At 39.2% G+C, this 14,329-nt stretch overlaps 2 protein-coding genes across 2 annotated transcripts; both read right to left on the minus strand.

Annotated features, from left to right (window-relative positions):
• Positions 1-1,073: 1,073 nt before the first annotated feature.
• On the minus strand, positions 1,074-4,694 carry LOC144988264 (uncharacterized). Its single transcript, XM_078938514.1, has 5 exons — positions 4,416-4,694; positions 4,205-4,236; positions 3,612-3,776; positions 1,975-2,057; positions 1,074-1,451 (listed from the first exon to the last, which is right to left on the minus strand). Exons 1-5 carry the CDS (start codon positions 4,480-4,482, stop codon positions 1,208-1,210), a joined length of 591 nt encoding a protein of 196 aa, XP_078794640.1. The 5' UTR covers positions 4,483-4,694; the 3' UTR covers positions 1,074-1,207.
• Positions 4,695-8,368: 3,674 nt separating this feature from the next.
• rrs1 (ribosome biogenesis regulator 1 homolog) lies at positions 8,369-10,925 on the minus strand. The gene has a single exon (XM_004081037.5). It carries the CDS (start codon positions 9,658-9,660, stop codon positions 8,644-8,646), a length of 1,017 nt encoding a protein of 338 aa, XP_004081085.1. The 5' UTR covers positions 9,661-10,925; the 3' UTR covers positions 8,369-8,643.
• Positions 10,926-14,329: the final 3,404 nt, after the last annotated feature.

Consider the following 14,329-nt stretch of genomic DNA (forward strand, 5'->3'; position numbering starts at 1 on the left):
TGTCGCTCCCTGCTTTGAGTCCACACGTCTGTCTTCCTTCTTCTCGCCTGAGCTGGGATCCGGCTCATTACTGTAATGGCTGAGACCTCCAATATAGTGAAATATTTTTGTTGCACAAGCAATGTTAGGTTGGGGTAGTGAGGGGCTGTAAGCTAGTGGGGTAGCAGGTAAGAGCTTATTCCAACAGTCCTGCCCACAACCCAAATTCCTGATGAACTCCTGCTGCCCTGCAGAAACGATTTATTTTAGCTAAAAGCATTATTTTAAAAAACACCGGGGATGATCAGAGTGGGACTTTAACATTAGATAACAGGGACAAGTCTGAGATGTGGTTTCAGTTGCTCCTAATAGATGAAATTTGGAGCAATATTTCTCTCCCTAGCACCCCTCAAATTCTGGCCCCCCAGAGTGACAGCCTCCTGCAGCCTTCACAACAAAAGATTATCTGAATATCCGACTGCAGGGGGGCAGGAGGAAAGTTTCCAGAGGACGTCAAGGTCAAGATTTTGACAGGGTTTGCTGTTTCCAGCAGAAAGAGGTAACTTGCAGCCTTCTGTATAGAGAACATTCTCAGGGGAATGCTGGGAGGTGCTGCAGAAGAAAGCATGCGGTTTCCGAGGGCTGCTCCGGTGTTGCTGGGACAACTCGCCCAACTGCTGTTGTTTTCCCGAGAATTTCCCTGACGTCAACCAAAAATCCTTCAGTGAACTTTTAGGTACAAGTTTATGCATTTATCTGTAAATTATACAGAAGAAAACTACATTATCCAGGAGAGGTATTTCACTTTTATACATATACAGTAGCATTTCACACATTGAAAAGCAGCATTTTTCCCACTATGATGGTTAACTTTGTGCATTTACTGCATTTATGCTTTAGCTGGGTTTGGGGTTTAACTGCACATTGAAAGAACACTGCAAATAATTGACAAATTGTACGTTTTAGCGTATATTTTCTTCAATAAAATCTTTTCTGCAACTTGCCCGACTAAGGCATTTACATTCTTCATGTCGGCTTAGTGTCTGTCACAAAAAGCACAGCAAAGTCAAAAAAATCTTTGGGGTACTAGCAGACTGACATCAGGAGAGTCATAACGCAATTTGCATGAATCAGAAGCTCATTTGTGGACCAAACTAATCCCCCCCCCCCCCCGCAGCCCCAACAACATGAACCTCTCTCAGAAAAGCAGGACAAAGACAACGACTTGTTAGTCGCTCTCGAAGGCCCTATTGGTGGCTCCCTGGCATTCACTCTTTTTCCGGCACTTGGATAAGATCCTATGCAGCAAACTTGGAGATCTGCGTATCTGGGGGGCCATAGGCTGGGCTGGAGGGACCTGCGGCCTCTGTACCAGGAAAGGGTCCCTGCTCTCAACCTGGCCCCCATTCAAGCCTCCCTCCGCTCCTCCTCCTCCTCTGCTCCCCCTTCTGAATGCCTGCAGAATGTGTCCACTGGGGGACAAAGAGGAAATAACAAACACAAAGGCCCTGTTTATTCCTTGTGACCTGAATTCCACTGTGTACAGTAAAGAGAGCCGGACTGAAGTTGTGAGTTTGTGTGTTTGAGTGCGTGACAGAAAATCCAGTGGTAGATAAGGATAAAAAAAAAATATTCCAGCACTTTTATGGAGATATCTGCTAAATTATGATAAACAATCCCAGTGATGAGGATACTTTTAAGGTTTTCTAAAGATAATTAAAAATTGAATGTTTTTTTTCTCTCTCTCTCTCTCTTAAAATTGCATATGTGTGTGTGGGTGTGTGTGTGTTTATGTGTGTAATCAGTTCTTTGTCATCTAATGAGGGACGAGAGGGGCCACCTGTTCAGGGCCGCTGACTGGAGAGCAGCGAGATGGATTTGAAGATGTGGGGGATGTGGGGAACATCTGCCGGATGCTGAGCGTGTGTCCACAGGCGTGTGAAAGGGGGAGGGATTGCGTGTGCAATGGTCGATATGATTGTTTTATGCACCTACTTTCCATATCTGCTGCGTTCACTGTCCCTGGCTGTAATCCTCAGAGATAAACTCCTTTGAATGACTTTAGGCAGAAGATGAGCCTGAAAATGCAGACATAATGGGTTCAAATGTCTCAGATAAACTCCACTGTTATTTAAAGATTTCTCATTTTCTGTCCATTTCTACTTTACTTTCTACTTAAGGGGTGACATTTTTGTGTAAACTTCTCAGTCTTGCTAAATGGATCATGCTTAAACCATTTACAGGTTAAAGTTCAGTGACTTATTGAGCAAACAAACAAAATAATCTAATTAATGGACAGAAAAAACAGTAATTTCAAAATTAAAGGCAGGAAAAGTTTTTAAAAGTCTATTCAACATTCTGGAACATTTTCTTTTATGATATTCAGAATTTTTTTTAGAGGAAAATATTAATAAAAACAAGTTTGTCTACAAAAGAACATTTCAGAATAAATCCATTTTACAGAATGCTTTTTGGCAAACAGATTACTTTAAATGAACAACAATAAGAAAACCTTTTCAAAATACATACAAAGGTTTCAGAAAAATGAACTAGGTCAGTGTGTCTCAGTAAAACACCAGCGGATAAATGTTTTAAATGTCAGGGAGAAAAGAAGCAGCAATGTCTGAATATAAAATAGAATACCTGACCGCAACTAAAAATAGTTATTTAAAATTCTGGATTTTTGACTGCAGTAGGCACAGCAAAAAGTGAATCTTAAGAAAGATTCAAGAAAAAATTTCTTATTTTCTGTCTTGCAAGAAAAATAATCTTATCTATAAAGATTTTAAAAGCGAAATAATCTTGGTAATACTTCATTTGGAGTTATAACTTTTTTTTTTGCTTATTTAAAGAAACGTTTTCAAATATAAATTCTTTTGGCTTATTTCTAGTTGTCCAATTTTTCCAGAGTTCAAAGTTAATAATACTTCAGGTTTGCCCATAACAACTAATGTTAGCAAACCCTTGGATATTTTCTGAATAAGTATTTCAAGTACTTTTCTGAAAATTTTCTTTTAAATACAAAAATTCTATTTCTTTAATGAATTCAGCTTTATTCTTAGAGAACGTTAAATAACCATCTGAAAGGGATTTGGACTCCAAGGAGACTTCAAACTGAATGTGAACCACACTCATTGACCCTTGTGCTATCCTAGGCACTTTAACATTGGGAGTTTGGGTCATCTAGACCCACTAGACAGTGCGCTGTACCTTTTTTCTTCAATGATTTGTGATCTTCACTGGTGTCCATGGATTACATGAAATTTTTCCACCTTTATCCACCTTTGCCATGGTAGGGAGAACACGTCAATGCAAGGGTGGGGTCATTTAAGATAGCACAAGGGATAAAGAGTTTTTAAATCAACCAGGTTCTCTGCAGTGTTTCAACATTCAGTGAAGTTGAAAAGAAACTAATACAAATATCCCTTTTAAAAAGCTAAAGACAGACCAGAATACTAAAAAAAAAAACATTCTAACTTCAAGCTTTCTTCTCTTATGTGACACATCGTGGTAATATCATCATCCCATTAATGTAAGGAAATACCCCTAAGAAAGCAGTACAAAAAGGTTTCTAGGTCACTGCATCCCTTCAACATAGTCAGTCACTTCAGACATGCAGGTAGCCCTCCCACCTGGCTGAGCTCCATCACACAGGAGGCGGGGAAGTATCCCTGCTGTCCATCCTGCAGCCGCCCGAACCACCTCTCCTCATGTTTGGACTGCACCAGGATGACGTCACCTGGAAACAACTCCAGCTCATCTGGCCAATGAGGCCTGTATCTGTGCACCGCTACCATCTACAGGACAGGGAGAGCACTGCGTTATTTTTAAAAATAAATCTTCAAAATGTGTTTTAAAAAAAAACAATGAAAGCAAACTATTTTAAAGTATTTTTAGATTAGAATTTTTATTAATTCACACAGCTTCTAATCAGGCGTAAAGAGCACGTTTCCATGAAGAGCTGCAAGAGTGGGAAAAAAAGTGTTTTGAGATGAGAATAACTGAGTAGGGAAATAAAAAACCCTGAATTTTGTACTTGTATTTTAACCTGGTCCACCCCCATTCCTTAGCAAATAAACCAGATCTATTGTAAAAATGCAGAGAAAAAAAGAATGGTGCACTGATTCCACACAGGTGTTCTTCACTTTTTATTATATATGTTTATGGTCTGATTAATCAGAACACATGATGACTATCTAGGTGAAAAAAACAAAAACATGCTTGCCTTTTCAGCTTCTACCCTGTATCGATACCTTCCTGTTAACCAAACACAGTAATCATGAATCAGCATAAAAAGCTTAAACAATCTGCAAAGTAGTCCCAGAAGACATTTGCATGCACATGCATCACTTCAACTGCATTCGTCTGTGAAGGCAGAACAACAACGCCCTACTTTAAATAACCTAACAAATGTCTGGAGGTTTGATTCCACTCACCTTGAGGAGCAAGGACAGTGGTGAAAACCTCAAAGTGTTCATTGCTGCGCACGTAGATACGCTGCATCTTGAAAATGACTGACCCACTGAAGGAGACTCTCGCTGCACTTCCTTTGAAGAGAAGCAGCTGACTAATCCACTGCAGCACTGGCTGCAGCAGCGCATGCACACAAACACACCCATTTTATGGGAGAAAATGCATAGAATTTGAATTTATTTGTGAGATTAAAAGTAACACAATTTTATCAATCATTTGTCAGATCAATAAGTTTTTAATCAATCTTTAACCGTCTTAAAAAAAACTTCTAGATCATGACATTACATGGATGATCATTCTTCATTTCACCTCATCTAGCAGGGTTTACATGGAAGTACTATCCCGTTTCTCAGTCCAGCAGACGAACATGAACGTGGGGGGAGCTCAACAGATTGTGATTGAAGCTCCTCCACCTCCCCTCTCTGGTATGGAGAGTTGGCTGTGTCAGAGATTAAACAGCATCCCTAAATGTACACCAGGACAATCACTCAGCCAAACAATCATATCGGAGGTCATGCAAACATGAGAAGAAAAGCGGTCTGCACGGGAACTCCAACAAAGACCACAAAATCCTCCCAAGATTGGTGAGAATTTAGCAGGAAAAAGGTTTGGAAGACTCCTGTAAATGACTGAAACTCATTTTATGTGGCTGGAGTTCTTCAGAACACAAGTACAGGACATGATGGAGCAGATTTGTGAAGAAAAAAAGAATTTCATGATGGTGTAAATCCCAGGAGTTTACCCTCTACTTTTGATTCATGCCTCAATTCTTGACTAAAGAAAACCAAAGCCGAGTCTTTACATGACCAAAAACCAACATAAAGCCTCTTGAGTTAAAACACTCTGATGCTCAGTTTGAAGCAGATAAACGGAGCAGCTCAAGCGATTCATGAGTGCAGCTTCATTTTGTACTAGAACACAGCTGCTCCAGTTTTGTTCCATCTATCCATGCCACAAGGTCCCACAATTCATATCCTGTGCACGCTTCTGTTTAGTGATGTCATCAGGAAACATGGCATGAGTTTTCACAACTATCCTGATGACACTCAATTACAGACTCTTTCAGAAAAACGTGTATTCATTTCCATGATTCCATTCAAAAAATTAAATGTCAGTAGAATATGGCTTCAGTTTGATTTATTGATTGATTTTTTACATAAATCTGGGTTCCAGCCCATGAAACCCATCACATTGGAATTTATGTAAAATAAATACTTGAAATCAATCAAACAGTGGGACCTGAATTTATATTCTGCAGAAGTTTAATTTTTTCAATGGAATTATGAAAATAAACACACTTTATAATGTTCAAGATTTTTTGGAAAGGTTTTTATGTGTGGCTGTGTCTCCTGCTGACATGGAACCTTTTAGGTTATATTTTAGGCATTGATAAAAAAACATTTTGAAGTTCAATCAAGACAAAACAACGATTTTTTATTTGTTGGTCTTGAATCTAAAAGAGAGAGAGAGGGTCAAATTTTACATATCAAATGAAAGTAAGGCGAGATTTTAAATGCAGATCTTACCTTTTGAAGCAGACGCAAGCCAAGTTACACAGACTGCATTTTATCATCTCAGAAATATGGTCAGAGTGAGACCCTTCCCCTCCAGAGCCAATGCTGAAATATAAACTCATGGTTTTATCATTTTTAAAATAGATTATGGTTCTTTCTGGTGTTAAGAAAAATCTAATTTCATTGGCAGCATCTTGTTCAAAACTCAGCTGTGCATCTCTTAATCAGGAAAAAAGGAGCACATTACTCCATTTTAGAAACTGGCTCCCAGTCAGCTTTAGAATCGATTTCAAGATCCTTTAATTAGTTTATAAATGTCTTAATGGAATCTAACCATCCATTTTTTATCAGAATTATTTTTATTTTATGATGCAGATATGCTAGTGGTCCCAGAAGTCCACAGTCATTCCAGGAATGTAAGCCTCTCCTGTGGAATGACCTGCGTGAGGATGTAAGGCCTAATTCCACTGTGGAGGTTTTTAAGAAAGAATTGATCATTTTAGACATAAGTTTTTAAGAAGTTTTTACATTTCCTTATGTTTTGATATGATTTTATAAACTGTTTTCCCTGTTTGTACTAGTAGAATCTGTAAGTGTGTTGGGGGCTTTTATTCTAATTACTATTGTTTTTTTTTTAGACATCATTTATTTCATGTAAAGCACTTTAAGGTGTTCTGCAACAGGAAAAGAGGTCTATTAATAAATAAAGTAGAATCTTCTGAACCGGCTGAATCCCTTTCGGGATCACAGGGTTGCTGGAACCAACCCAGCTACTGCTGGGCAAAGGCAGATCACTCCCTGATGTCACAAGTCTGTAGCAGGACCACGCTATCACAGGGACAATTTAGACTCACCAATTAACTTATGAAACATGTTTTGGACTGTGGGAGGAAGATGAAGTGTCCAAAAAAAACCCTATTCATGCACAGGAAGAGTTCCACACAAAAAGAATCCCAGCAGGTATTTGAACCGGGGCTCTCTCACCCAATTTTGTCTGGAAAAAAAGAAGCATATAAGAAAAACTCAGATATGACTGCATTCAATGGACAAGGGTAAGGAATAAACTTTGTTCAGGAAGAAGGCTCAGGACTGCATGATTATAAAAAAACAAAACAAAACAAACCTGATGATCCATAAAAGGATATGAAATTAGGCTTCCCTCTCCGAAATCGGAAATCATTCAAAGTGTGCAAAGAGATCCCATCCGCTAGCTCAGAACATTTGTTAGTCAGAAAATCACTGCATGGATCGTTCAGACATGATGCAGAAGACAGAGAAGCTTATTACGAAATGCTACAGGAAATCTGTTCCATATTTAGATGTTTTCATGTGTGCCAAGCTTGAAATGGCATCATGTGGTGTCATTAAAAACTAAAGATATTTATTATAATTTTTTTTACTTTATGGTTTATAACAGGGGTGTCCATACTATTTGCATAGGGCCAGATTTGGAAAGGTGAAATTTTCTTCTTAGAACCACCTGACAGTATTACATTGTTTATTTTACACACTTCTAAGTTTGCACTGCACTGTTTTTTGTATATTAGCTTTTCCTTGTTTGTGCATGTTGTTCTGCTGAAAATACAATTTCCTCTGAGATAAATTAAGTATTGTGATTCACCATCAAGAAATCATATTGTTTAGAGAATGCTGGGGGCTGCATATTATTGATTTTATGAGGGGAAACTGAAACACGGGCCGGACTTTGGACATGACTGGTTTATGCTATGGGCCAGATGACACCCACTTGTGTTGCCACTCCATGCTTTTTAAAAAAAAATAAATAATAAAATGCTTGTTTTTCTTTTTAAAAAACAAAAGAAAATAATTTTCAGACTTGTGAAAACAAATCTACTACAGGATCTCTCTGGAAATAAATAAAAACAATCAAGATTAAATAAAAATTTTCAGATATTTAAAAAAAGAACTGCAAATATGTACTTTTCAAAAGAAAAATAGGCAGCCTTCTTGAGACAATTTACGATAAAAAAAGAAAGCAATTCTATTCCAGTTTGATTTTAAATTCCCACTCCAATCCGCTTTTGTCAGGGTGTTCCTAGCGGTCTTTTCAACTATGACTATGCCGTTTTTAGGCTAAATAGAAAAATCAAATGCTGTTTTCTAGAGAAGAATTTGTGCAGAGCAGCAGTTCATCAGTAGGTGGAACTATTGCTGCAGAGTATGTCCACCCCCACTTTCCGTCATCCATGTTTACACGCTCTCCCACTAGATTACAGCGCCTCACATTTCTCTACATCTTTGTGTGCAAGTGGAGGCGGAGCAGGGAGACTTTGGTCTGCCCAGTTCAGTTTCTACGTTACAACTGAGGGATTTATCAAACAGCATTTTCTGTCTGCTCCTGATTCACAAGGATCTGAATAAAGAAATACTCAATAATGCAGTTTTAATCTAAAATTTCTTTATTTATGTCCTCCATCATGAGAAAAATGCAACAGAATTTCTTTTAATCTTAAAATTAGCTTTTCATTGGAAATAAGTTTTTTTTGAAAACCATATGACATTTATTGGAGGTAAAAAAAAACTGAAACGGCAGACTTTTGTATTTAAATTGTAGAATATATTTGCTTTTCTGTCAACAGTACAGTCAAAAAGCTATGGGGAGCAGGAATCGGTCCTCAGAGTTCAGCTCTGCAGCAGCAGGATGTAGAGAATTTCTTCAGCGCTTCCCAGGTTTCCCTCTCCTCTTCCCTCCTCCAGCTTTGCCTCCTTTTCCTTTGCCCCCCTTCCCCTTGGGCCTCCGGGTGGCTCCCCCTTTGCCTCCCTTCTTCCTGGACGCAGCCTCCTCCCTGTCCTCCTCTCTCATCTGTTTGTTGACGGCTTTGGTGATGTCCAGCTTGGGCCTCTTGCTGTCCATGACCTTCAGGAGCTCCAGCTGCTTGTGCTTCTCGCTGGAGAAGTCCCCGATGAGGGGCTCAAACTTCCTCCTCTTGCCTGCGTTCTTGGGGGGCTTCTCCTTTGGGAGGCGATCCTGGAACCTGCCCACGGATGCCGTGGAGGTTTTGGCCACGCTCACAGCTTTGCTCAGCTCGTCTTTGGATTGCTTGGCTCGGGGTAGCAGCCCCACACCGGGGTTTTTTATTTTCTGAGATCTGGCGACGTTCTTCAGTCTGTTGAACTCGTTCTTTGCCACCCTCTCCTTCTTGGCATGGGCGCGTTTGGCGAACTGGTCCTCGTTCGGGTCGGAGGTCTGCGGAACCTCGATCAGCCAGTCTTTGGTGTCGTCGTTGGCCCTCTTGTAGCCCCAGCGCCTCCTCCACTCCTTGGCCGTTTCATCCCACACCAGGTTCGTCTTCTTCTTCTTCTGGATGCCTTTCAGTTTGGCGAACTGCTCCCATTTCGTCGGGGGTTTGGGCTTCGGAGGAGGTTTCTCTCTGGGCAACCGGGTCGTCGGCTCCGGTAGTTTGGCTACGATCGCCTCCTCGACCCTCTCGGTCGGCACCTTCCAGATTTCGTTGATAAGAAGCTGCGTGTTGTCGCGGGCCAGCGACCGGAGAAAGTCTTCCTTATTCTGCTCTTTGAAGTCCCTGGACTCGATGCGGTTTTTGTCACAAGCTAGCAGGTTTCCCACGTCAAAGTCCAAATCCAGCTCCTTCTGGACGGAGATGGTCTTCAGTTTTTCAGCCTCCTCCTGTTCGGCTTTCGCTAACAGCTCCTCCACGCTGCACGCAGCCATGATTTCGACCACTACACACGTGGGGCAACAACAGGAGTCTTCTTCCGGGTCACGGTGTAGTTCATTGTCTCACCGCACGAGGCAGTGTTGCCTAATTCCCACCGGTAACCATCAGGGGGAAGTGTTGTTTTATTTTCTTGTATAATACAGAATTTGGCTGCCAGAGGGCAATGTTGTTCCACTAATTTGACATTTAAATTTGAATAAAAAACAAACAAATTAATGCAATGTATACAACTTGTTATAATAACACACACATAAAATACACTATATTAATAAAAAAAATCTAAATTCATGCCACATTCATGCAACATTTTTAAGCTCTTTTCTCTTTTTCACACCAATGAACACTAGGGTCAAGTTTAAGTTCAGTCTGTAGCCTTAGGGCGCTTCAACAGGTGGACTACAGACATCAAACCACAGATGATGACAGTCACAGAAGCTCCAGATGGGTGTATATACATTATTTAAAAAGATATATATTTAGCTAAACTAGACAGAAAAAAACATGTAAACGCATTTTTTTTGGGGTAAAAAGTCAGTTACAGTTCATCGGTGACAGTTCAACAAAATTTCAACTCTATGTGTCAAAATACAGTCAAGCTAAGAAATATGCAAAATTTTTCAAAATAAAACCATGTTTGCAATACTTGTTTTTGAATTTTATGGACATTCAGTTGTGATATTTATTTAAATACACATTTAAAGTGAGTTGGCATCGATAATTTTGGTTTCCTTCAGTTGTGTCACCTGGCAGAGCTTAAAATATTAATCTTTTAAAAAATATAAGCCTAATTTATCCCTCAATATTTTTTGTAGGTTACAAAACACTATAACTGCTGTCATTCAGGTGTTTTGGGGAACAGGAACTGCCTCGTATCTGATGCTTGCTTCATAAGAAACGGTCAATGTTCTTCCTTTTTTGTCAAATATTTTGTGAACTCAAACAGTGAAAAATTACAATAAAACCCCCCAAAATAGCATTCAAAAGTCTGAACATGGCCTAAGAATAATATAATGTCATGCTTCCAAAGTTCTAAAATCCAAACGCATGTTAATAAAGACATGGCAATCTCCAAAATGCACCCATCAACAGGGAACTCAAATGGCTAAATGACCAAGGCAGGACAGGAGCATCCATGCATGGAATATAAATACAATATATAATGTTAGCCAAATGGCTACAATACACACCTGACTAAGGGAATACTTGTTCTCAGAAAAAAGGTAAAACTTCTATGACTTTTCTTGCCAATATTAATATCAAAAAATAATTTTACACATCTAGCCATCCATTCTTTTTCTTGCTTTAACCCTTTCTGGGTCATGGGGATGCCGTAGCCTAACCCTGCCACTGTTGAACGAAGGTGGGACACACCCAGGACAGGTCGCCAGTCTGTCGCAGGACACTTTTGCAAACACCTTCTTACAATAACTGTCATGATAAATGGTGCTCATCATATGATGCTTCACTACCTTAATTGAAGTGTAAAGCGCTTTATAGTCGCATACACACTCACATTCCCACACTGGTGCTGCCTCTGCTACATACATGGCGCCAAACCAAGTCTAACCACCAGGAACAATGTGGAGTTTAGTGCGGGAACTGAATATGATCCTTCAATCAGAGGTCAATCGGATTTTTTATATCCTCAAAAAAAGTTTTATATAGCTAAATTTAGTCTAGAAAAAAATCACACATGAGAGAACTGTTTTCCATAATATCTTATCAATCCATCTTTAGGAAACAATAATCCTTTCTAATTGGAGTGATTGTCTGGAAACTGATGGAGACAGATTGGCACTTTGATGGAGACAGACTGATGGGATTGATATGTTTAGTAGGGGCATTTTTCATGGAGCCAATAGTGTCTATGCATGGTTAAGGTGTTACCAAGCCTCCAATTTCCTTCCCACATCTGAAGCAGGAAGTGTTGCAGTTCCTCAAAAGACCACTGGAGACTGGTTGCACAGAAGGGAGCAACTGTCCATCTACTTCCATGTTAAAGAGTTCAAATTTACACTAAAATAAACTGTGTGCAGCCTGATTAAGAAAAGCTTTTCAACATTTATTTGTTCTAGTTGCATTTCAAACATCCTAGGGGGGGATTTGTTTATTATGAGGGGCTTGTTTTCTTGTTGACTTTGCAAAACTCTTCATCAATTGCTAAGTTTCAAAATGTTGTTAGCGGGTTGGTGCAGTTGATGTGGCAGACACATTTTGGATTTCATTTTTGCAGTTCAAAATCCTGATGTCAGAGAGTAATTGTCCAGTGCAACAGATGTTGTTTGCTCATTAGAAACTGGATTTAAGGAGGTTGGATTTAAGGAGAACAATTCGAAATAGGTACTAGATATTCTTTTTTAAATCAGGGATTTTTACAACAGTTTACTTTAAATTTTCCTCATATCATAACTTTACAGCTCAGTTTATTGTACACAGATTAAAATGTTTGAATATTTTGTGAAAGTGAAAGATGACTTTTTAACATGTAATGTAATGTATTTCGGCACGTTTGCAATGAGCAGAAGTAGCAAACAGTTTGTTTCCGCAGCTTAACATGGAAATCATGGAGTATCCGTCATATTCATGTGCCTGAAGTCTTCAAAGTTCAAAGATGTTCATTAATTCATGCTCCCTCAAGTATAAGAGACAGTGAAAAACAAGCTATAAAAACAAGATGAACACATCACGCAACAGATGCAGCACATCTGTTGGAAAAATGGAAAGTTTGGAGACGATCTGTGTTTGTGATGTAACAGGTCCAGAACTCTACAACAACTAGGCCAACTTATTTAATGTTTTTAATAAAACTTGAAAATCCCCCCAAAAAACTGAATGTGCATGGATCATTCGGATATATTTCCTCCAAAGAGACACAAATGATGTCTCAAATTGTGTTTTTGGGGTCATGATGAAGGACTTATATAAAGAAAATTAAGCGTACCATTGCATTTCTGAGCATTTCTTTATTCAAGTTGCTGTGAAACAGGAGCAGACAAAAAAATGCAGTGTTAAAAAGCTCGTAGGTGTAACGTAGAAGCTATAATCGGCGGGCCACAAGCTCCATTCCGATACATCCCACCTTGGACGACCAAATCCATGTACGTCTTAGTTTTCCTCGCCGGAGCTGGCATCTGGCTCCAAACTGTATGGCTAGATAGATCTAAGATTGCTCGCCATTTCTGTTGCACTGCTAATACTAGGTTGGGCTTGGGAGGGGCTGTAAGATAGTGGTAGAGAGTGGAAACAGAGAAATGATGGGATGTGGGGGTGCACCAATGGTTTCGCCCACAACTAAGAGGTAGATTTCTAACAAACTACTGCCTCATCTCAAAGACATGTCTGTTGCATTTTAATTATTGGGCCAAATCCATCCATCCATCTTCCAAACCTGCCTCATCCAATTTGGGGGTCACAACGGGACTTTTGGTTGAATGTGGGATATACCCTGGACAGGTTAGTGGATCAGTGACAGTTAATTACTAATAAGTTTTAAAAGTATTTAAAACTTTTGTTGCACAGATATAAAAAAAATAAAAGGGAAATGCAACAATGCTCAATAACACTACAGCAAAGTGTATTAAAGTGAAAATTTCAACATTCTGTAGTCAATGTGTAAGGACACACTTTTACAATTACAAATTAAATGATACAAATGGCTTTTGTCTGTTCATTTTGGAACAATCGAAGGGCTTTTAATTTATTTGGAAGATTGTTTGAGTTTTTGTGAGTGACGGTAAACAACAAAAACATGCCCACATTTTAACCTTTGACCTAAAAAAAAAGAATAATACTGAATTACACCGGAACAGCAAAAAACAAAAAACTTTATAAAATGTTTGTGTTTTTCCATTCAACACAATCTGCACACCGATCTATAAAGCTAATGCACTCATGCCTACTCTTTTTCACACCTGCAGCTTTTTCCAGGCTTTTGGTCCAGGAAATATTTACATTGAAAACAGTAGGTGGCATATATCTCAGATGATTGATTAGATCCCATCAATAACTGAAGAACTAGCACTTGGTGGTTTTTGAAGAAACACAAATGACCTTTTAATGTCAATTCTTTTCTCTTGTAAATGAAGTTCTTAAAAAAAAAAGAGGAAAAAAAAAAAGAAAAAGCTCTGCCTTCATCCTATCATGGGAAATGTTTGCACACTGAATGGCTAAAATGTCAGGGTATTTCACTTCCTCGTGGTGAACATGATAGAAGGAAAGGTAAATAATTTAACAAGAACTCGTAGTAATTTGTCTGTGCTAACACACTCTTGTTGGAACAGCTAACAATCAGAGACAAAGCCATGTGGGAGCTGTAAAAAGAAATGTTTACCCTAACCCTTTTTTTGAGGATGCATTATTTAAAGAGTTTAGTAATATATCATAGTCTTCACGTTCCTTTTCTGCAGGCTTCCGTGCTGTGACTCCTTTAGCATCTGCACACAACTTCTGGAGATGTAATAAACTGTAATAGGATTGAAGCACAAGTGTTTGCACGAGAGATTAAATCTCCTGAAATATTAATTACACAAAACTCTCTGTAACCCATCCCATCAACCCGGGTCTGTAATGACTCTATTTTGATCCTCGTCTTGTCTAATTTGGAAGAGGAAGGGTTGTGTTCTTCATCGACTGGCAGGCTGGAAGACCACGGCGTTATTATTT

This window comes from Oryzias latipes, chromosome 20 (genome assembly GCF_053564925.1).
Source record: "Oryzias latipes strain Hd-rR chromosome 20, Olatipes_Hd-rR_3.1".
NCBI classification, from domain to species: domain Eukaryota; kingdom Metazoa; phylum Chordata; class Actinopteri; order Beloniformes; family Adrianichthyidae; genus Oryzias; species Oryzias latipes.

Excerpts from the sequence above, each read along its gene's own strand:
- LOC144988264 (XM_078938514.1), bottom strand. The coding sequence starts at position 4,482 with ATGCAGCGTATCTACGTGCGCAGCAATGAACACTTTGAGGTTTTCACC. Across the intron at positions 2,058-3,611 it reads GTGTGATGGAGCTCAGCCAG|GCTCATCTTCTGCCTAAAGT; the intron begins GTGGGAGGGCTA and ends CTGCATTTTCAG. Across the intron at positions 1,452-1,974 it reads GAACGCAGCAGATATGGAAA|TGGACACATTCTGCAGGCAT; the intron begins GTAGGTGCATAA and ends TTTGTCCCCCAG.
- rrs1 (XM_004081037.5), bottom strand. The coding sequence starts at position 9,660 with ATGGCTGCGTGCAGCGTGGAGGAGCTGTTAGCGAAAGCCGAACAGGAG.